Raw genomic sequence first — 21,515 nt, forward strand, 5'->3', positions numbered from 1 at the left:
CACATCAGGTGTCCCTGCACAGTGTAGACACTACAGTGTGCATTGTGTTGAAGTGAATTGAACTGAAGATACACGATGCAAAGACCAAGAGAACACAATGAACCAGGACAGGAGTGGTCAGTCTGGAGAGGGGCAGTTCTGGATGCTCTCGGAAGAGGCAGCCTCAAATGAAGGAAATGCTTCAAAGAGAGCTCGAGGGTGTTTTCAATTTTTAAGATATGTATGCTGTGTTTTCTCATTATAAAAGTATACTCGCCACATTACCAAAAAGTCAGAAAATCAAGAGAAGGAAAAAGGGCTTGAAGGAGAAGAGGATGGACTCCTCAAAGAGGATCTCGTTTTTCCATTGTTTATGCGGCAGTGTGTAGCTCATAGCTGGGCTCACAGCAAATGCAAACCCCCAATCACCACTTACATTAATGTTAAGGATTATTGCTTTCCATTCTCTGTCAGCTTAGATGATTTTCTCCTTATATAGTTATATGATAGCAGTTATTTGGAATTCTTCTATTTTCACTTAACGTTTTATGAGTAATCATTACTTTTCATTAATAACTTTTTCATGGCTTGTAATGTACAATGTAATGGTTAACTTGCTTATTTTCTTTTTATTGGGCACTTAGGTTTTCTGTTTGCTCTACTGTAAGTAGTGTTATGGTGAACATCTTCGTATATAAACATTTGTTTGCATTTCTAATTGTCCCCTTAGATTTCCAGAGATGGAATTACAAGGTCAAGTTTTAACATTTTTCAAGCTCATGACACTTACAGCCAAATTGCTTTCCTGAAAGATGCACATACTTGCATGCCCACGATCCCCATGTCTCTGGCTCCTTGCATGCTTGCGCCATTGGGTGGTATTTCTTCTACAAAATCCTTGCAAATCTGATGAGTCAAATTCAGTCTACCACTATCCACTGCAGTTCTTTTATCTTTAATTATGGTAAACATTTTGCTTACCTTTATGTGAATGTCCGGTTATATTTTTTGCCCACTCATGAGTTTGTATGCCTGAGTTCTCCATATGAAGAAGGCACTGTCCCTCCATTGTAGTTGCTGTGAATCACACTCCTGTTTTGTACAGAATCATAATCCAGTCACAATCCAATCATAATCTGTAATTTACAATTATGTATCTCGCTTTTCTCACCTAATGTTAAATCCTGAGCAATTTCCCACTTACCCCATGGGCTTCATCATGTCATCTTTAGCAGCCTGTGTATGGGGATGTGGAGAAGGGTCAGGTAGAACACCAGGATCACAAAACTGTCACAAGAGAGTGCAACAGCTCTGTCGGGGAGGGGCACTTTGTGGGGTCATATTTGTTGCATTGTCTTAGAAGAGGACAGAGAATTCTCTTCCCTTGACCAGACACTTGCAAGGAAATGACTTGGGGAAGTTTTTAGGTGCATTCATGGTTTTAAGTGTCTGGCTAGTATTATATAAGGTTTTTTATTGATTTAAGTTTCAGAATTAGTGCGTGTTTATTGAGAAACAATATGGAAGTGTCTGAAGTAAAAAGTGATAATTGGGTGTTTGTCTTTCCAGGCGTCTTTCCTATCTGTGTAAGTGTGTCCACACTCACACACACATAATTCTTACATGAGCAGAACTGTAATGTGCATCATCTTGCACCATGCTTTTTTTCACTCAATAAAATGTCATGGACCACCAGGCCCCTCCACTTAGCAACTGTGTGACCCTGCGCCAATCCATCAACCTCTCTATGCCTCAGTTTCCCCATCTGGAAAATAGAGGTCACAAAAAGGTTGTTTTGAAGATCAAATGAGAAGGTATATATAAAGTGCTTAGAACACCACTGGCCCCTGGTAAGGATTCTGTATTTTTAGTTATTACTTTTATCCTCATTCTGTCATTTCTCATAAGACCTCCAGAGTGTTCAGTTTTATGGAGGTACTGGGTTGATCTCCTTCCTGTTGGAAAATTTTTAAAAATTGTGTTGTCAGGGCTCACAGGGAGCAAACTCTGAGGTAGAGACCGGTGTGCAGGAAATGAGTGTGGATTAGTTTGCTATTGCTCCTATAACAAGCCGCCCCAACCGCCCCAACTTGTGGTTGAAAACAATCCCAATGGCAGTTCTGGAGATGGGAAGTCTGAAGTGGGCCTTAGGGCTGAGGTCAAGGTGCTGGGGTCCCCGGGGAGAGCCCTTCCTTGCCTTTTCCGGCCCCAACAGGCTGCCCATGTGCCTTGGCCTGTGGCCCTGATCCTTCCAGCCACCGCCGCCCCCCACATTGACTCTGACTTCTCCCCTGCTTCTTTCCTTAAAAAGGACCCTGGTGATCACACTAGGCCCTCTCCGGTAATACAGGATGATCTTTTATCTCAGACTCCTTATTTTATTTTTTTTAATTTTTTTTTAAGATTTTATTTATTTATTTGACAGAAAGAGAGACAGCGAGAGAGGGAACACAAGCAGGGGGAGTGGGAGAGGGAGAAGCAGGCTTCCCGCGGAGCAGGGAGCCCGATGCAGGGCTTGATCCCAGGACCCTGGGACCATGACCTGAGCCGAAGGCAGACGCTTAACCGACTGAGCCACCCAGGCGCCCCATCAGGCTCCTTAATTTAATCCTATCTGCAGATTCCCTTTGTTGTTGGGGGGGGAACGTATGCATAGGTTCTGAGGATTAGGGCGAGGACATGTTTGGGGGGGGTCGTTATTTTGCCCTCCCACAGCTTGATCACAGTATCTACCCCTGTGAGCAAAGCCAGGGAACAAGATTGGCCGCAGGGAGCTCTGAGACCTGGACACCTTGCCTTTGGATCCCGGGGAACCCAAGGGGGTGGGGACTTCATAGCTCCCCGCCAGGCAGGCATTGGGTGCGGCCCCTCTGGGATGGGGCATGACCTTGAGCTAGGCTGCTCTGTGCACGGAGGGTGATTCACACAGGGCTGACAGCGTGGTGCACCTGAGACATGCAGGGAGGTCCTAAACCAGTGTCTGACGGTGGAGGTTCATCTTCGTGGGTGGGCTCAAGCAACCACACCTCCTAGAAGCCTTCCCTGCTTGCTCCGCCCTCCAGGCTGGTGTCCCCTCGGAGCTCCCACGGCCCCAGAGGGGGCTTCTCCAGCAGGGCTGTGGGCCTCGGGGCTCTCCTGCCCTCATCTGCCCTCTGGACTGAGACTGCTCAGGAAGAGGTGGGGTTTTCTCCTCTGTTCCTGGCACACAGTGGCCTGCCCCACAGTTGTCCCTTTGGGAGCAGGAGGCACTCGGAGTAGATCGCGGGTTCTCCTCCTGGGCCAAGGAGCTCTTAGTACGCTGCCAGAGCTGAACCCCAATTTGCAGACAGATGTGTTTGCAAAGCTCAGGTGTTCTGATGCAAAGCAGGGTCGGGATCACAGGCTCAGGGCCTGCCCCGTGTGCACCCCTGTGTCAGGGCTTTAGGAAAGACCCAAAGGAACATCAACCTCCTGTGACTCCCAGGCCCGAGGTTGGGTCACAGGCTCCATCTCACATCCCCTGAAGGAGACCCCAGGACCTGAACCCTCTGCTCTAGGATGGGTGGGCCAGCAGAGTGCCCTCCTCTGGGGCCCAGAGGGTTAGAGCCGACAAGCTCTAGGGGTCGCTAGGACCAAAGGGTCTGGAGGGGAAGCAAAATAAGAAATTCAAGGATCCTCAGTAGAGGCTGGCCCCTGTCCCAGAACAGTTGTTCTTGCCTTTTCCTTCCTGTTGGCCAGTCCCATGTCTGAGGTTGGGTGGATGGGTTATAAAGGATATTGTTATCAGGGCTCCTAAGTGCCTGGATTCTTTCTTATCCCCAAGGCAAACAGCACTGTCATGAGCCTTGGCTGAAGCCCCTTCCCCTCTGTGCACCCGTAGCCCCATCAAAACACAGGTGGGATCATTTACAAGCCCCACCCAGCCCCCCACCTGGTCTTTCTCCTTCCCAAGGTGCTCCATGAATGGTGGTGACCTCGGGGCTCCAGTCTAGGCTCACCTTCCTGAGAGGCCCTTCAGCTTCCGTAGTGTCCTCACCATCCATCTGCCTGTGACCCTGGCCCCAACTCATGTAGGATATGGCTCCCAGGATGCCCCCAGGGGGCTCAGACTTACCAGGTTCTCCCAAGCCCATTACCTTTTCCTGTGAACTCTGCTATCTGTCACTCTGGGTCCCCATCTCCGTGCGGGGCATCCCTGTCCAGCCATTCCCTCTCTCTCCCGCCCCCATCCATCACTGGATCCATGGCTTTGCATCTGCAGTAGCTCAGCTCTGACTCTGGGTCTCCACCCAAGTCCCTTCCCTGATGTAGGGCCCTCTGTGTCTTGTCCAGATTCCTGCTCGGCCTCATCACTGGTCTCTGCCCCCAGTCTTACCCCACCAGAGCATTCTTGCTCCAGCCGTAGATGTGGGATTTAAAGAAGCAATTAGCATGAACACCTGGAGTGACTCCACATTGTCTCCAGGCAGGGTGCCAACTTGCTCATGTGGCTTTCAAGGGCATTTCCCCAGATGCTTGCATATAGGAGAGGTACAGCAAATATTGGGGAGGGGGCTGAGTTCCTAGAAGATGCTCTTACTGTCTTCTGTACCCTAAGTGTTTAGCACACGTCTGGCATAGAGTAAATTCTCAGTAAATACTTAATGCATGAATGACTAAGTTAGGGAAGGAAGAGAGCGGGGAGGGAGAGAAGGAGGGAGGGACATGCCTGCTCTCCTTTCCTAAAGCATTTTTAGCACCCCCACCTCTGAGTCAGAGGGCTTGCCCAGGAAACTTGACGGTCATCATCATCGGACTGTACAATCAAGGGCAGGACATTTTTCCAGACGGAAATCAATGTAGAGCTTGTAGAGTTCAGTCTGCCTGTTTCAGAAATGGAGACGAAGCTCAGAGAGGTGCAGTCCCTTCCCCAGTGTCACACAGCAGCTAGCTCTTGGACTCGGCTTTCTGTCACAGGGCTGCTGCAAGCATGTCTGGTGTCTTTGTGAGAATTGCAAAAAGGCACCCTCTTGGGGTGATCCATGGGAAGAACGTGCCCTTCTCCTAGGGCACAGGCTTGGCAGCTGGGGCTCAGGCTGGATTTAGCCCCCTTGGATGCTCTCTTTTCTGGGAGCCCTTATCCGGGGCACAGGTTGCAACTCCTCAAAGCTGCTGCCCAGCCCCTGACCTCCTTGCCAGGTGCTCTTTATGCTGCATGCAGGCTGCCAAAAGCACAGGTCTGCAGTGCCTCTCCCAGGGACAAGCTCAGGCTATGGGACATGAAAGCCATTGCTCAATGCTCGAATCCATCTTTAGATCAAGCCATTTATGGCTTATTTTAGAAATCTCAAAATACAAGAGGAAGTTATTCTAGAAAACAGTGGTGCCAGCATGCTGTGTGGACTTGGCAGGGGAGAATGGCTGTGGGATGGGATTTTTTATAAACCCCGACAGGGGAGTCCTCCCTGTGTTTTCTGAGCCACAGACCCCAGCCACTATTAATAGTACTAATTGGTTTTGTTGGATGCCAACAGCATTTCAGTCTCAAATAGAAATTTTAATTTAGAAATCGTTGAAAAGAAGAGAGAAAAAAAAAAACAAGCCCAGTAAAGAGGAGAGGAACTCATATTGGCTCAGTGCTGGGCTGTGTCACTTGGGTCAAGTGTTTAGACTGTGTCACTTGGTTATGTTCTAAGAACAGCAATGCAAGAATCATAGTGTCATTCCACCATTGCTATGAACCTTCTGGACCTTTCTGCAGGAACTTCTATTGTCTCTTTATCACATTGTCCTGTGTATCAGGTAGCTTTTGCCGTGTAATAAACCACTCCAAACCCAGGACTTAAAAGGATAAACAATTATCTTATGACTCTGTAGGTGGACAACTGCAGCTGGGCTCAGTTGGGCAGTTTCTCTCCTGACCTCCCCTGGGCTCACTCAGACATTTGGGCCTCAGCTGGAATGGCTGGGGAGATGCTCCACACATGATCGTTCATCCTCTAACGGGCCCTCTGGGACCTCTTTACTTGGTGGTAGTGCTCCAGCAGGTGAACATGGAAGCAGAAAGGGCTCTTGAGGATTAACTTAGAACTCGCACATCTTCATTTCAATTGCGTCTTGTTGGTCAAGTCAAGTCACAAGAGTATCCCAGATTCAAGGGATGGGGGAAAAGACTCCACCTCTGATGGGAGGAACCTGGAAGAATTTGTGGCTATTTTAATCTCAATAGTGTCTCATCTGGCCACAATTACTATAGTCCTCTTTCATTCAAAATACTCTCACCTCCACCCAGCTGCTCCAAAATTTCCATTCGGTTATGCCATCAGGTTCAGAGTCTAGGATCTCATGTTGAACATTTCCGTAGGATGTGAATGAGGTTCCTTGGTGTGGCTTCTCTTGATCCAAAGACTTGTGAACTTAAGAGATAAGTCATGTGCCTCCCCACCCCATGCACCCCACATACGATTTGTGGGGCATGGACAGGTTAAGCACAACAAACACTCCCATTTGAAAAGAGAGAAAGCAAGTGACACATGGTCATAACCCCCTAGAAATTCTGGAATCCAGCTGGACACATATTGCCGGGCAGACCTCTGGGGGTAGAGAATATTCCTTTGTCAGGGCCAATCTTTCTCCTTGGGAGTAGTGCCCAAGTTCAGGGCTTGGCAAACACCAATCTGTGGGCCAAATATGGCCCGTGGCCTGTTTCTGTGCAGCTCATCAACCAAGAATGTTTTTACATTCTTAAGGGTTTTTCAAAACAAAACAAACCAAACAAAAACAACAACAATGACCAGAAAACAAAGAATATGTGACAGAAACTACATGTGGCCCACAAAGTCTAAAAGATTTACTCTCTGGCCCTTTACAGAAAAGCTTCCTGTCCCCTGTGCTGAACTAGTGCTTGCATAGCTCCGGCTCTACCCTGGGGACTCTTGGCTTGACCATTGAAAATAGAGTTCACTTCCCATGAAGATGGCCCATGTTTGCAGCAAAGCACCTGTCTCAGCCTTTTTCTTACCCATAGAAAGTTGGTGGCCAGAGGCCCCCTTTCATTTTGAATAGGTTCAGTCTCTCTTAGTCAAAGAGGGTACAGTTTTCTTAAAAACATTGTGGGTTTCCAGTGGATCACATTATAGTTCACTCCACCAAACAACAGTTTTTTTGAGACAAGCTTCTTTAGGTGACTGTTGGTGTGTGCCCTGTGGTGACCCCTTTAAGATTCTTGGAAGCCCTTTTGTCTGGCCAAGGAAGTTTACTGGGCACCACCTTGGGTTTTTAGGAGGTCTTAACAAAGAGTTCTGGGCACACCCTTGATTTAATTTTTACCCTGAGGTCATTTTTTCCTTTGAGAACTGTTTGTGGGTTGGCAAGAGTAGAGATGAGAAGCAGTCCTGCGTGTCTACTCAATTCCGCTTGCAAACTGAACCGATCCTTGTCTCTCCGGTCCTATTTGATGTCTGTCTTCTGGTGCTTCATCATACTCAGCTTAGGCACTTAATTACGTTCTTCATGGAAGTCACTTTAGGCAGATTTGCAAATTCTCTGAGTACATTATCACAAGTGGCAATTTTTTCCTCTTGTGTTGCTGCTGCCTATAAGAGTGGCCCCTTTCCCACCCTCCACTAACAGTGTGTTGGCTGTTTTTTCCAGCCTTTGGCCTCCAGTTTCCTCAGGACTGTTCTGACGTCCACCCACTACCCAGTCCCAAGGCCAGTGACACGTGTTAGATTTTGGCCACTGCGACGCCTGACCTCTAGGCAAAGATTTCTGTATCCATTAGCCTTTGTTTTATAACAAACCACTCCAAAACCCAGTGGCTGAAAACAGCCACTGTTAAAACCACAATGAGATACCACCTCACACCCATTAGAAGGGCTGTTACCAAAAAAACTGAAAATACCGAGTGTTGATAAGCATGTCGGGGGATGGGAGCCCTGGGGCACCATTGGTAGGAATGCACACTGGAGGGTCCTTAAAAAATTCAAAATAGAAGGACCCTATGATCCAGCAACTCTACTTCTGGGTATTTATCCAGAAGACTTGAAGGCAAGGATTTGGAGATATTTGTACACCCATGTTCGTAGCAGCCTTAGGCACAACAGGCCAAAGCTGGAAGCAACTCCATTGTCCCTTGATGGGTGAATGGATAAACCAAACGTACATCTCCATGTCCTGTCCTCCAGAGGGTCTCCCGAGCCTCTTCACGCGGGGCTCCAAGGTGAGCGTGAAGCCCCGAGGCGTGGCTTGGGGCCAGTATGGCGGCATTTCCGCCTCATGCCCTGGGTCAGTGCAAGTCTCCAGACGAGCCCGAGTTCAAGGAGTGGGGACATAGACTCTGCCTCTTGGGAGAGACAGAGTCACTGCAAAACTTTTGTGAAACTTTAAAAAAATTTACCCGCCTGTTTAATTTCTTCCTAGCTCTCATCTCTGCATGAAATTACCTTACTTACTTACTCACTTATGGCTTATTCCCAGTAGAATGTAGACAAGCATCCTTCCTTCCTTGTTCACAGCTGTATCTCCAACTTCTAGAATGGTGCTCACGCATAGGAAGCTCTCAGTAAATATTTGATGAGTGAGAAAATAAATATTCCATGAAAAAGGACTTCTGGGGTCCAATAAGTTTGGGAAATGCTGTTTATTCTGTTCTTGAATATTCTTAACACACATGATCATGTTAAAATCTGTGAGAAGCCATGCAGTAAAGAAACCTGTTTACTGTGGAGGAATCCGTTTTTCTTCACCAATCTAGATATCAGCATCCCCGGGTTTGACTGCAAACAACAGAATCCCCCCAGAGCTTGGCTTAAGTTTAATGAAGCAGATTGGCCTTGGTGATAATGATGTGTATCCAAGGATCCCACACCAGGGAGTCTTGCCCCGTGCTCATCTGTGCTTTTCCCTTTGAGCCAGCTCTGTTCTCCCCTCACCCTTGACCTGCATTCTCTACTCCTGTAGCCACCATGCTGGAAGGCAGCAGCCCGCCCTCTGTCTGGGTTGTACATCTCTGTTTAAGACATCAGCCAGGTGTTTTGGGGTGTTAAGTGGGCTCTGTCCCTCCTCCCGGCTCAGCTCAGCATCTGCCGGATGCCCAGCCCTGCACTAACATCTGTGGTCTGGGGTCACATGGTATGGACATGGCTGCTTCCAAGGTTATGGGGTGGATCGAGTGAGAGGGGTTTCTGAGAACTGGAGGGTATCATGAAAGGGTTGACTTCTGGTAGGTGCTCAGCACAATCTTTGAGAATTGGTATCCTGTGCCACCTCCTTGGAGGAAAGCTAGGATGATGGTATATGTGAATTTGGGAGGTTTGGGGAATTCCAGGACTCACCGTGTTTCCGAGGCTCTATTGCTAGGAGTTATCAGGCTAAATATACGGGAACATTTACTACTCTTGATACGCATTGCTTAATTGGTTTTTTAAGCAGATGCAAATTGGTATGTAGGAGGGACTCATTTTGACGCACATTCACTAGCACTGGGCAACATATTTTCAACTGTGGTACAATACTGAGGTTTTATTTCAAATTACTTTGATTACAAATAAGACCAAATCTCTTTATCTTTATTAGCTAGCCACTTTTTTTTTTTTCCTTGTCTGAAAGTACTGTTTACCCTTGGGGTTTTAGGCTTCTTCGCTTTTAATATTTTTAACATAAAGCAGAAACAGAAAAACCACACAGATAAAAAATGTGGCTTTATGAGTTATTATGAGGCTAGCCCACTTGGGCAAGAAGTAAGACTTTGCCGGATGCCCCCCAATGGACTATCCATGGGCCCCATTGCAGTCATGACATCCTCCTCCTCCCAAAAGTAGCCACTGGTGTTTTCTAAATAAGAGGGTCTTTTTAAAAACCCCTGTTAAATTTGTTGCAGATATATTTACCGTGTTGGTTATTTGCTTTTTGTTTTGAGGTTTTAAGAATTAACTTACAGAAGGTTTCTATTAATAACAATTCAAATCTGTCATGATTTTTTGAGATAGCTTTCAATGTGAGATGACTTGACCCTGTTCACTCACCCCAAGATGCAGTTTTAGGATGTATTTATTAAATTTACCACGTTTGCTAATTCATTATTTCTGCTTTTGTTTGTGTCATTTACTTCTAATTTCTGGTGAATTTTCATTTTCTTTTTTTTAAATTTCTTATCATGAAAAAAATCCTTATCATGGAAGCTTAATAGGTTAATATTCATTTCCCCCCACCTTAAATAAATAATGAAGCATTTTTTAAGCCTCTCCTTATAGTTTTATCTTTTTACTCACTGGTAATCTGTGTCTCTGTATATACTGAGTTTTTGTTTTTAGATTTAAAAAAGATTATAAGGAATACAATATCAATGAATTGCCTATTATTTTTATTTAAGTCTACCTGATTAATTAGAAACTGATACTGTTAATGTTAATTTCGGTATCTTATTTTATTCTTTAAATTTTTTTCTGATAATGTGGACAGGGAATTTTTGTTGCCTTGGCTCTCTGCATAAGAAAAGATTTTTGGTTTGTCTTTGCCATTATTTTAGTATAAAGGAATTCTCAATCCCATTTAATACTTTTGCCCTAAATGCATATTCTTACCCAGACATTTCTGGATTCCGTGAACAAACACTCATTGCACAGCACATATTACAGGTGTGCAAATTGAAATAGTATAGAAGACATGGTCCCTGTCCTCATGCACATGGAAGGCGTGTTAGGGAAGAGTCTCCTACGTCCCCTGCTCCCTGGTGGCCTGTCCACACAGCACATGAAGTCCCGTCATTTCAGCCTTCTTGAATCCCCCACCCCTGCAGCTCCCGCCCTGGCTCAGAGCCTCGGCACACCTGTCCCGTTGACCTTCAGCATCCTCTTCCCACCTGCCATTTCCCTCTGCCGCTCTGCGGACCCATCCTCCCCACTACTTCCAGAATAGTCTTTCTGAGTCAAAAAAGTCTGAGCATGTCACACCTTGCTTTAAAAAACACATGCTCTGGTAGATCGTGGTGATGGTTGCACAACATTTTGAATGCACTAAATGCCACTGAATTGTGCACTTGAAAATGGCCGTGATGGTGAATTTTGTTATATGTATTTTACCATAATAAATAAAGTAGGGGATTAAAAAAAAAAAGCACATGTTCCCTTGGATCGAGCCATAGGACACTTCTAGTACCTTCACATTCTATGTCTTTTCATCCACCTTACCGTCCATACATGCACACCCGCCTCTCAGTCCAAATAGTCCCCCTCCCCCTCCTCCTCCTCCTCCTCCCCTTCTTCTCCTTCATATACAGCTGTGTGGCTTCCCAGGAAGCCTCCTTTGATCCCCCCCGCCCCACACACACACCCAGGCTGGGTTCAGTGCCCCCACTGTGAGGCCCAGGGGCAGCCTTCTGTCCTAGCAGTTACTACTCTGTACTGTGATCCTTGATTTACTGAAAAGGAACGCTTTTTTCTTAAATGCATTTTTCTGTTTCCTTTTTTATCTTGAAACAGGTGTCAATTCCTTCCAAGTCTACATGGCATATAAGGATCTCTACCAAATGTCTGATAGCCAGGTAGGTCCTCCTCCCGCACACCCCCTCTCCTGGGCAGGCAGCAAGGGAGCTTTCCGAACGGGCAGGGGAGAGCTCTGAGTTCAAGTTCTGGTTCTGATACTGCATTACTATGTGACCCGTGTCGGTCCCCATCCCTGCCTGCATTCCTGTCTGGCTACTAGAGTGGGGTCGAGTGCGGGATCCCTTTGCCTGGTGGTTCCCAAATCCACCTCATCCTTAGCATCATTTAAAAAGCTCATTTAAAAAAGACAGACTCTTAGGGGCTCCTGGGTGGTGCAGTCGGTTAAGCGTCCGACTCTTGGTTTCAGCTCAGGTCATGATCTCACGGTTGTGGGATCGAGCCCCCACGTCGAGCTTTGTGCTCAGTGCAGAGTCTGCTTGAGATTCTCTCTCCCTTCCCCTCTCACTCACTCTGTCTCTCAAATAAATAAATAAAATCTTAAAAAAAGGACAGATCTTAGATCCCACCACGGATGTTCAGGGCAGGGCTCGGGAAAGTGTACTTTTCCGAAAGCTCGGCAGTTCATTCTGGAGATCTAGCAAGTTTGGGCACCACGTCATTAGCTCTGACCCAGAGGGGAGCCCTGGCTCTCTCTCTGGCCAGTCGAGTGACTGAGGTCTCCCTCCCTTAGTTTTCTCACCCCTGCAGCGTGGCCATCTCTGGCCCTGCCGGTTTCCAACAGTTGTCGTGTGGGTGAGAGGAGCTCGAGAAAGTGATGCTCTAAGTGGTGCGGGGTGTTGGGGTTATTGTCTGCCGGACACCGGGCCTTCTTACACCACTGGGACTCTGGGTTTTATTATCATTGTCCTGCCCTCTGCTGGTTAAAACTGTGGGGCATTGTGGCAGCAGAGGGCATGGATGCCGTAGCCAGACTGCTTGGCTGCAACCCTGGCCTTGCTGTGCGGCCTGAGGAAGCTTTCCCAACCTCTCTGTGCTTTAGACTCATGAGAGCACCTGCCTCCTAGAGGTTGTCAGGGGATTGAATGAATTCATAATACATGACTCTAGGACAGTGCCTGGCACACATATAGGCGCTGAGAAGCTGTTATTCCTTATGACCATGCAGTTCGATGTGCAACGAGAGACGTGTCCAGGTCTCACCTTTCAAAATAAACGCTTGGAGGTGATTAACATAACATAATTAAAAAAACAAAACAAAAACAAAATAAACGCTTGGAGTTACAGAGAATAACTTACCCCAAGGTGCCCTACAGGCCTTTGATTGTCACGGAAAGGCTAAAATTGGTTCAGTTTCATGACAAAGTAGCATGTGTCTGTCTAGCATAACCGAGATTTTCGCCTGTTTCATTCTAACCACCAGAGCCCCAGGGACAGGTGGAGTTGAGCCATGGGGGTCCTGGAAGGTGCTTCCTGCCCCCAAGTGCCCCCCACCCCGCCCGCCCCCTGCTGTTGCATCTAAAAGCACACGTCCTGGGGTGGGGTGCTGTCTTGCATGCATGCAGAACAAAGCTAAAATTCGAGAGGCCCTGGAGAGGGAACGTGGCAGCTCTGGTCCTCATCGCGGGCACGTGTCTGAGTGCAGATCCTCTGCAGGTGGGAGCAGGGCATGGGCAGTGGGCAGGGCCTGCACCGGCTAAGTAAGCGGATGCCTGGCGGGGTGTGTATTACCTGAGGGTTAGAGTTATTAGAGAACTCGGCCCACAGCACAGGCTGAGCACGCCTAGTTACACAAGTTCAGTAGAACTAAAACCAGCATCTCAGCGTGGCTGACCCCAGCAGCAGTGGCAGGCACCTGTGTGGGATGGAGCCACATCGAGGGCGAAAGGCGCGATGAGCACCAGGACCGAGGGCATTTCGTGCCGTGGTGTGGCTTCGTTCAGTTCTGCCCTTCCCCCAGCCTCCTGCTTTGGGATCCGGAGGGTGTCAGGGTCAAGGGGAGACCCTTTCCAAGGCTTAACTTGTTGAGCAACGCATTCCATTGGTATGAACAGAGTGTCCGTGTGGCCTCGGCAGGGGTTGGCGGGTGGGCAACTGAGCAGAAGAGCTGTCTTTGCAAACGCTCAGGCTGTGATATTTTTATCTCCCCCCCCCCCCACCCCATTGCTTCTCCCTCAGCTGTATGAAGCCTTCACCTTCCTGAAGGGGCTGGGAGCTGTGATCTTGGTCCACGCGGAAAATGGAGACTTGATAGCTCAGGTGAGTGGTGTGGATGTCCACCCTTTCCGCTCCGGTCTGCGTCCCGATGCTGTCATGGTGCGATCAGAGGGGTGGAGGCGTTGGTGAGCAAGGTGGCTAGGCTCTGAAGGGTCAGGCTGAGAACTGGATGGTGCATCAGACACTCTGGGTGTGAGTCATGCACGCACCGTCGGCAGGGGGCTTTCGGCAGGCCACATCGTCTCTCGGCTCAGCTTCCTCTCCTGCATGGTGGGGATCGCATAACCGTCCCGTGAGCCTCACTGGGCTTCCATGAGGGACAAATAAAGATCGAAAGGAGATGCTCTGCAAATGTGGGGGATACCAGAGGGGAGGCACATGGAAGCTGGTGTTGCTTATCGTCTTGTAGGACTTGGGAGGGCATGTAATGACGGGAGCCCCGCCCCGTCTGCCACCCCACCTCGGGCCGGGGACTCTACCCCTTGAAGGCTCTTGTTCTTCATCCAATAGCACCTGCCTCATGAACATTAAATGATACCATGTATGTGAAGTCCAGCATCTGACACACAGTAGGCTGTAGCCATGCAAAATTTTGGATAGGGAGAGACATGAATGCATTTTGATCCTTCTGGCTGTAGGATGGAGAATTTGACAGGAAAAGAATAGACTCAGGGTGACCAGCTGGGTTCTCCTCCTGCAATTCTCAGAATAAATGAAGACGGGAGATAAAGAGAAGAGAGAGAAGAAGCACAGTGTGTGAGGAAAGGAGCACAGTCCATGGGTCTCATTGGTTGACCGGATGGAGAAGAGGAAGAAGAGGTCAGGGAAAGCCACTTGGCCTCTGGTGCATGGACGTGGGTTGGTCATGACGTCACAGAGCAAGATCAGGCATACCTGAGAACATTTGGATGCACCTAATGAAAGTAGTTAATACGAGGCATGATGCTATGGACTTCATATAGTGATGTTCACAACTACTCCATGACATAGATATGACACAGATATCCCCACTTTATAGATAGAGAACCAGGGTTCAGATATGAATAGCTTGCTCACCATTACGTGGGGCACAGAGCCGGGATGATACGGCAGTTCTGAGCACAGCGGGGCTGCGCCACAATGGTTAAGTGCATGAGCTCCGAAGCTTCGCTAGGAACGTCAGCTGTTGGCTTTACTTCTTAGTTGGGATGACACAAGGGTGTGAATGCCAGGAAGTTAGGATCATTGGGGGCCCTCTCAGAGCTGTCTGCCATTGTGTCCTCTGACTCCCAGTGACTGGTGTCCCGCTCACATGCAGAACACATCCATCCCCTTCCAGTGTCCTCCAGACTCCCATCACAGCACCAAAGTCTAGAAGTGTCTAAGTCAGATCTAGGTGTAGAGGAGGCTCCGTGGGGATAGTTCCTCCAATCTTTAGGTCTCTGGAGCCAAAGAGGCAAGTTATCTGCCTCCTCCCAACATACACAGCATACAGCATACAACGGTGGGGGGACATTCCTTTTCAAGAGGGACAATGGAAGGCTTCAGGATTGGTCCATAGCTGTTCTGAAATGCAGTTGGGCACATGTTGGCAGTTCCTTGATTCGGCCTCGGAGCCTGCGAGTAGTTCTGCTTGGCTCTTGGCTCCACCTTCTGGGCTCTAGGTTCTATCTCCCCACTTCCCATCATCCATCCTTTCCATGAAAAGTAGCGCGTGCTTGCCGCTGAGCCTCCTTCCTGCCCAGTAGAGTTTGGAGGTCCAACTGCGTCCTTTCATACCATTCAGCCCAGGCTACCAGGGTTTTGCTAAAGTGATTCTCCCAGCTTTTGTTGGCTTCCTGTGACTCCCTCCGTGGTTCACTCCATCAGACAAAAGACACCCACAGATTTCTACCAGATAAGCTTACTCCTATCCTGCTCATGCCCTGAGCTTCCTGGAGGCCCTCCGGTTGGAGAGGCTCTGGGGGTACACCGTCAGTCTCTTTAAAGGGCTTTTTTGTGACTGATTCATCCTGGAGGCACAAGCCTCCATCTTTCCAGTTCTTCACCAACGTTGTGGGGCCACACCCCAGTTTTGTCTCTGGACTACTGTCTGCTGCTTATGTCCTGGATTTGATATTTGCTCAGGAGACATTTCTTTTAGATTTTTTTTTAAGACTTGTTTGTTTATTTGAGAGCATGGTGGTGGGGGGAGGGGAAGGGCAGAGGGAGAGAGAGAATTTCAAGCAAACTCCATGCTGAGTGCCGAGCCCAACACAGGGCTCGATCCCAGGACCCTGAGGTCATGACCTGAGCCCGTCAAGAGTTGGACGATCAACCGACTGAGCCGCCCAGACACCCCCAGAAAACATTTCTTAATTGCACTATCTTTTGCTCTTTGGAGAAGCAGAGAATTTTCAAGACCATCATATCCTGGTTCCTTCTTTTTTTTTTAAGTAGGTTCCGGTGCAAGCTCCAGCTTCCAGTAACGTCCTCGTTCCCTTTTGAGCTCTCACTGCCAAGCTGCTCAGTGTCCGCCTTTCTACTGACAGTCTGTTCCAGGCCACTTTGGGCTTTGTCCAGCACGTGCTTTGAAGTCCTTCCAGCCCCCCTGCACTGCCTGGTCCCAGAGCCACTCCCACAGCTTCAGGAGGTTGTTATGGTAACACCCTACTTCCGGGCACCACTATCTACTTTAGTTCTCCATGGCTACATCACCAGGAACCCCAAAACTTAGCATCTGAAAGCAATAACCATTTATTATCTTCTGGTCCCGTGGGCCCGGAGTCCGGGTGTGGCTTAGTGGGGTCCCCCACAGGCTGCAGTGTCAGGCAGGGCTGCAGCCGTCCTCAGGCCAGACTGGGGCGGGACTTCCAGCCGCACTCCAGTGCTCGTTCTCAGGATTCAGTTCTTTGCAAGCTCAGACTGATGGCCTCTGTTCTTGGCTGGCTATTCCCCAAAGGCCCGCTTGGTTCCTTGCCCTGCGGGCAGCCCCAGCAGAGCCGCTGGCTTCCTTCTGAGGGAGCCAGTGGGAGAACGGGAGGGGTGTGGGGGTGAGCAGGGTTGAGGCCATAGTCCTTTGTGATGTCATCTCAACAGTGATGGCCAGAGACATGGACATCTCTCTTGTCTGTGTTCTGTTCATTAGAAGCAAGGTGCTAGTTCAGCACAGCTGCAATGAGGGGGTTACACAGGGCATGGAGCCGGGGGCGGGCCCGCGGGGGGCCTCTCAGAAATCGCCCACCACACACACATGTGTTCGGCCTAGTTTTGCACTTGATAAAAAGGCAACAATATGGTATGTGTTCTTTTATGTCTGGCTTCTCTCAAAATAGGGCTTGTGAGATTCCTCCCTGTTGTCCACGAAACTATTTTTTTTTCTTTTCTTCATCACTGTAGAATTCCAAGGCAGGAATAGGTCATAATGTATTCTCATTGATGGAGATTGGGAGAGTTTGAATTTGGGACTGTTGCGTATAAAGCTTTTGTGAAACTGGGTTCGCATTTCTGTGAGTATATACCCAGGAGTGGAATTGCTGGTTGGTGGGGACATGTATATTCAGCTTCGGTCATAACTGCTGAACCGTTTTCCAGAGCGAACGAACCCCACATGCCCACCAGCGGTGTGTGAGACGTGCAGCCGGGAGCCCCCAGCTCCTGGGCTCAACGTCAGGGGGAGGTCTCAGCTTTCCATACTGCCCACGTAGGATTTAGCTTTCTCAGCTCCAATAAATCTGTTACCTTTTGCTCATCTGCTTTCCAGGTTCCAAAATTTTGTTTTTATTGTCCGCTCTGCATTCTCATGGCTTTTGTATACCTTTCCTGTCACTTTTGTGGGGTTTCAGCAGGGAGTGAAGATAGCGCGTGGGCTCAGCCCGCCATCTCTCTCGGGAAACCCTGTTCTAGTCTTACTGTAATCTGTGCTTTGCTCCGTGATAGCATCTTGTATCCTTCCTCCCTTCTTCGCTTCCTGCCTTCTTTCCAACAGAAATAGTAAGGGACAGTTAAACGGCCTTGCATAGGGATCTCTCCATACATAAGTTATTGTGTAAACAGTGTACAGAAATGCTCTGTAAACACCATCTTCAATAGCTCAAATTATTCCGTTGTTTACTTAAATCCACCCCAGCTCTTAGATCTTGACATTTACAGTTTACATTCTTACAATAAGCTCAAGCTTAATAACCCGAGATGCAGTTGAAATTATGTTTTTTTTCCCCATGGCTGATAGGGCTGGGGGCCCATTGTAGGGGATGTGCCCGAGGCTGCTACAGAAACCGTGCAAGTGACAATTAGCGCAGCTGACATCTGGGCAATATAAAAAACAGTTTTTTTTTTGAGAAATTATAGTATTCCTTTGGCAAGGAAAGCTCGAAGCAAATGGGTTTGAATCTGGGGCATTAGCACAGGGAACCATTTCCAGGCTCTAAGACAAGCTCGAGGTAGAGGCTTCCTGATAGAACGACAGGCCCCAGGAAGAGGAATAGTGAGAGCCCGCTGCCAATCAGTGAGCTCTGCCCCACCCTCGGTCCCGTGCGGGCATCATACCGGCCCCGTCGCTGACTCCGTGCAGAAGCTCTAGACGCAGGGGCTCTTGTCCCTGGTGTGAAGACGAGAAGGCTGAGGCCAGAGAGCTTGGCCAACTCGCCCAAAGTCCCAGAGATGGCCAGTTCTGCGGCTGGACTCCCAGCGTAGGGCTCTTCGATTTCCACATTCATGCAATACCCAGACACCACATTTCTTCCCCGAGGAGAGCCCTGCGGCAGAGATGCAGGGCCTGGAAAGGTGGCCGGTCGTCTTTAGAGCTCATTTCTTACCTCCCCTTCCTCTTACTGGTGAAGGGAGAGCAGGTGGGGAGGTAGGTTTCCAGGGTGCAGAACGGGGCAGGTGGAGTGGAGGGGGCAAAGGAGTGCTGGATCAACCCGCAGCCTTAGTTGGACCCCTGCAGACCACTCACCTTCCGGGGACTCAGCTGTCCATCTGCCTAATGGGGGCAGAGGACCGGCCTCTCCCGGCCGACATTCTACAGTCGCTGACTCGGTGCTCTTGTCTTGCAGGAACAGAAGCGGATCTTGGAGATGGGCATCACAGGTCCCGAGGGTCATGCTCTGAGCAGACCTGAGGAGGTAATGGAGCCTCCCCTGGGGTGTGAATCTGACATCATTGAGGGCCTACCCTGATGCTGTTCCAGCTGGAACAGCCCAGCCAGAGCCCCCATCTCCATCCCCACCCCCCCAACAGGAGCATCCCAGCACACGTGGCCTTCCCTTGGGTCTGCCCTCTGACTTGGGAGCCCTGGGGCCTGGGGGTCAATCAGAGGAGCTAGGGAAAGGCCCTGCTTGTCCCCGGGCCCAGGAGCTCCACACCAAGGCCCATGAACAGTTCAGTGTCATAACTGGATAGAAGGATCCTCACTGAGGACCTTATGTATTTGGTGATAGGAAGATGGAGCCACATGTTCGAGACCTAGAACCGACGAAACTGCTTCCCTTGCACATTGCCCACTGTGTTCTAAGACTTGAGCATGGATGAATTTCCCTGCAAGTGGCAGTCTGTGTGTGTGTGTGTGTGTGTGTGTGTCTGCCGTGGGCCTGGCCTTGTGCTGGACACTGGGGCCACAACACGTGGGTAGATAGACTTTTTACCTTGATCTAGCACAGTGCTCCGCGGCCCATGAGCGGTGTTCCTGGTCCCTGGTGAGGTCAAGACAGACCTAGAGACAGTGTTTACAAACCCCTTATAGCACATGGACACTGCCCTGCATCTAGGCATGTGACAAGTACATTCACCCAGGAGAGCTGGGTGGGGACTGTCTTGGGGGCACTGGGACTCAGTACCAGTCACAAGCAGTGGGACCACGTCGGGGGCATCAGCGGACCGGAAATTAAAAACAAAGCACTACTAAACATATCTGGTCCTGGTGTTTGAGCAGCGCTGGTCTAGAGGGGGCAGAGACCAAGCCAAACAGTAAGCAGTTGCCCGTGGTTATCGAATGCACGAAGGAACGTATGTCAGACATGTGTGTTTGATTATGTCAGGCGTTTTATAAGTAACGGACGGTTTTATGGGCCTTTTGATGCTTTATCCTGCCTGGTCTGTCCCCTCCTAACAGAACATGCAGCATGCTTCCAAGCAAGCACAGTAACATAATTCTGCCTTCCAACCCTTTAACCAAATACATTTTCTTTTTAAAAGATTTTATTTATTTATTTGACAGAGACACAGCGAGAGAGGGAACACAAGCAGGGGGAGTAGGAGAGGGAGAAGCAGGCTTCCCGTCGAGCAGGGAGCCCGATGCGGGGCTCGATCCCAGGACCCTGGGATCATGACCTGAGCCAAAGGCAGATGCTTAACGACTGAGCCATCCAGGTGCCCCTAACCAAATACATTTTGACTAATTTTTTCTTTTCTTTTTAGAAATCTTAATATTTTTCTCCCCTGAGGCAGTAGATTTGCCTCTGGCCACACTTAATTAACGGAAAACGGAAGGGCTTTGATTCAGGGAGAGCCCTAGGGGCTTGGGGGGTGGTGGCGCTCTGCCCCTCCCTCCCATGACCCATGTATTGCCGTGTCCCCAGCTAGAGGCTGAGGCCGTGTTTCGGGCCATCACCATCGCTGGCCGCATCAACTGCCCGGTGTACATCACGAAGGTGATGAGCAAGAGTGCAGCGGACATCATCACCCTGGCCAGGAAGAAAGGTACGCAGCCCAGCGCTGGGCCTCCTGCGGGGCAGCTGGGCCATAAGGAAGGGGAGTCGTCCAGCAGGTCAAGTTCACTGATGGGGCCACTGCCCAGAGCAGAGACACCCTGACAGTTGCCAGCAGCCTGAGCCCCATGTAGGTAAATTATCCCACTTTGTAGGATCGGATGAGACCGTGTATTGTATTTTATTTTAATTAATTTATTTATTGAGAGAGAGAGAGAGAGAATCGCAGGGCTTGGTCTCACGACCCCGAGATCATGACCGGAGCTGATATCAAGAGTCAACGGACTGAGCCCCCCAGGTGCCCTGAGACCATGTATTTTAAGGAGCTCTGCATTGTTCCAGTTCCGTTCTGGGGGGTTCCATCAGTCAGTGCTGGGGCCAGGCTTCATCAACTCTGGGATCCTGCCCACCCTCTTTCAGGTCCCCTCTGGGCACGTCATCCCGTGTCCCCTGCCTAGGGCCCCGTGGTTGGTGCCTGCATCCAGGGTCAGGTGTGGGGCTCACGCAGAGCCTTGGCTGTGGGTTGGGAAGGAAGAAGATGGGTTTCCAGAGCCTTCCGTCTGGGCGCAGCCCTGTGCCAGACATCAGGTGAGTGTGGCCCAGGAAACCAGCCACCCAGCTCGAAGATGATGCACCACTGAACCGCATCGAGCGTCTGCTGCTTTGTCTCTAAGACGTGAAGTCTTAGGGCTCATAGATGTGAAGTCCTTGGCAGGACCCCAGGGCTCCGTGGGTGTTGGTTGATGCCGTTCTCAGTTCCACGTTGGCCATTCACCTCCTGCCTTGGTACCCTCACCTCCCAAGTGGGACCTCAGTACCAGGCTGCCTGCCGTGCTGAGGACCATTGGTGGAGGGCTCAGTGGGTACGTTCTGACTGCAGGATCCTCGGAGCAGGGGCCCGAGTGCAGGTCCCCGGCCTTCACGACAGTGAGATCCACAGTCCTCCACCAGTCACCAGACTGAGAATGAAGAAGGCTCCAAAGAGCAGCTTCCTTCCCAAACTCAGGGAGAGAGAGAGAGAGAGAGAGAGAGAATAACAGACAGACTGACAGAGGAGGGGTCGTGCATATCATATGAAGACCGTGGCTGGTAGACGTTCGCCAAGGACATTCATCAATCTGCCCGGTCCCTCTCTGTGTCATGTGAGGCTGACAGGGAGTTGTGGGTCAGTGCGGAAGGCCGGGTGGAAATCAACAACAACCCAGCAGCCATTATTGAGCATCGACTGTATACATGATGCTCCTCATTTCTCACG

The 21,515-nt window shown here is 49.5% G+C and overlaps 1 protein-coding gene across 2 annotated transcripts in view; it reads left to right on the forward strand.

The window, feature by feature from the left end:
- The window catches only part of CRMP1 (collapsin response mediator protein 1), a 68,982-nt gene that overhangs the window by 34,639 nt on the left and 12,828 nt on the right, over window positions 1–21,515 (forward strand). For both annotated transcript variants that reach the window (XM_078068364.1, XM_078068365.1), the window contains exons 5-8: window positions 11,418–11,479; window positions 13,557–13,637; window positions 18,611–18,679; window positions 20,132–20,252. In XM_078068364.1, coding sequence (XP_077924490.1) covers window positions 11,418–11,479; window positions 13,557–13,637; window positions 18,611–18,679; window positions 20,132–20,252 — 333 coding nt within the window. The remainder of the gene's footprint in view (window positions 1–11,417; window positions 11,480–13,556; window positions 13,638–18,610; window positions 18,680–20,131; window positions 20,253–21,515) is intronic.

Source organism: Halichoerus grypus, chromosome 3, assembly GCF_964656455.1.
Source record: "Halichoerus grypus chromosome 3, mHalGry1.hap1.1, whole genome shotgun sequence".
In the NCBI taxonomy this organism is placed as follows: domain Eukaryota; kingdom Metazoa; phylum Chordata; class Mammalia; order Carnivora; family Phocidae; genus Halichoerus; species Halichoerus grypus.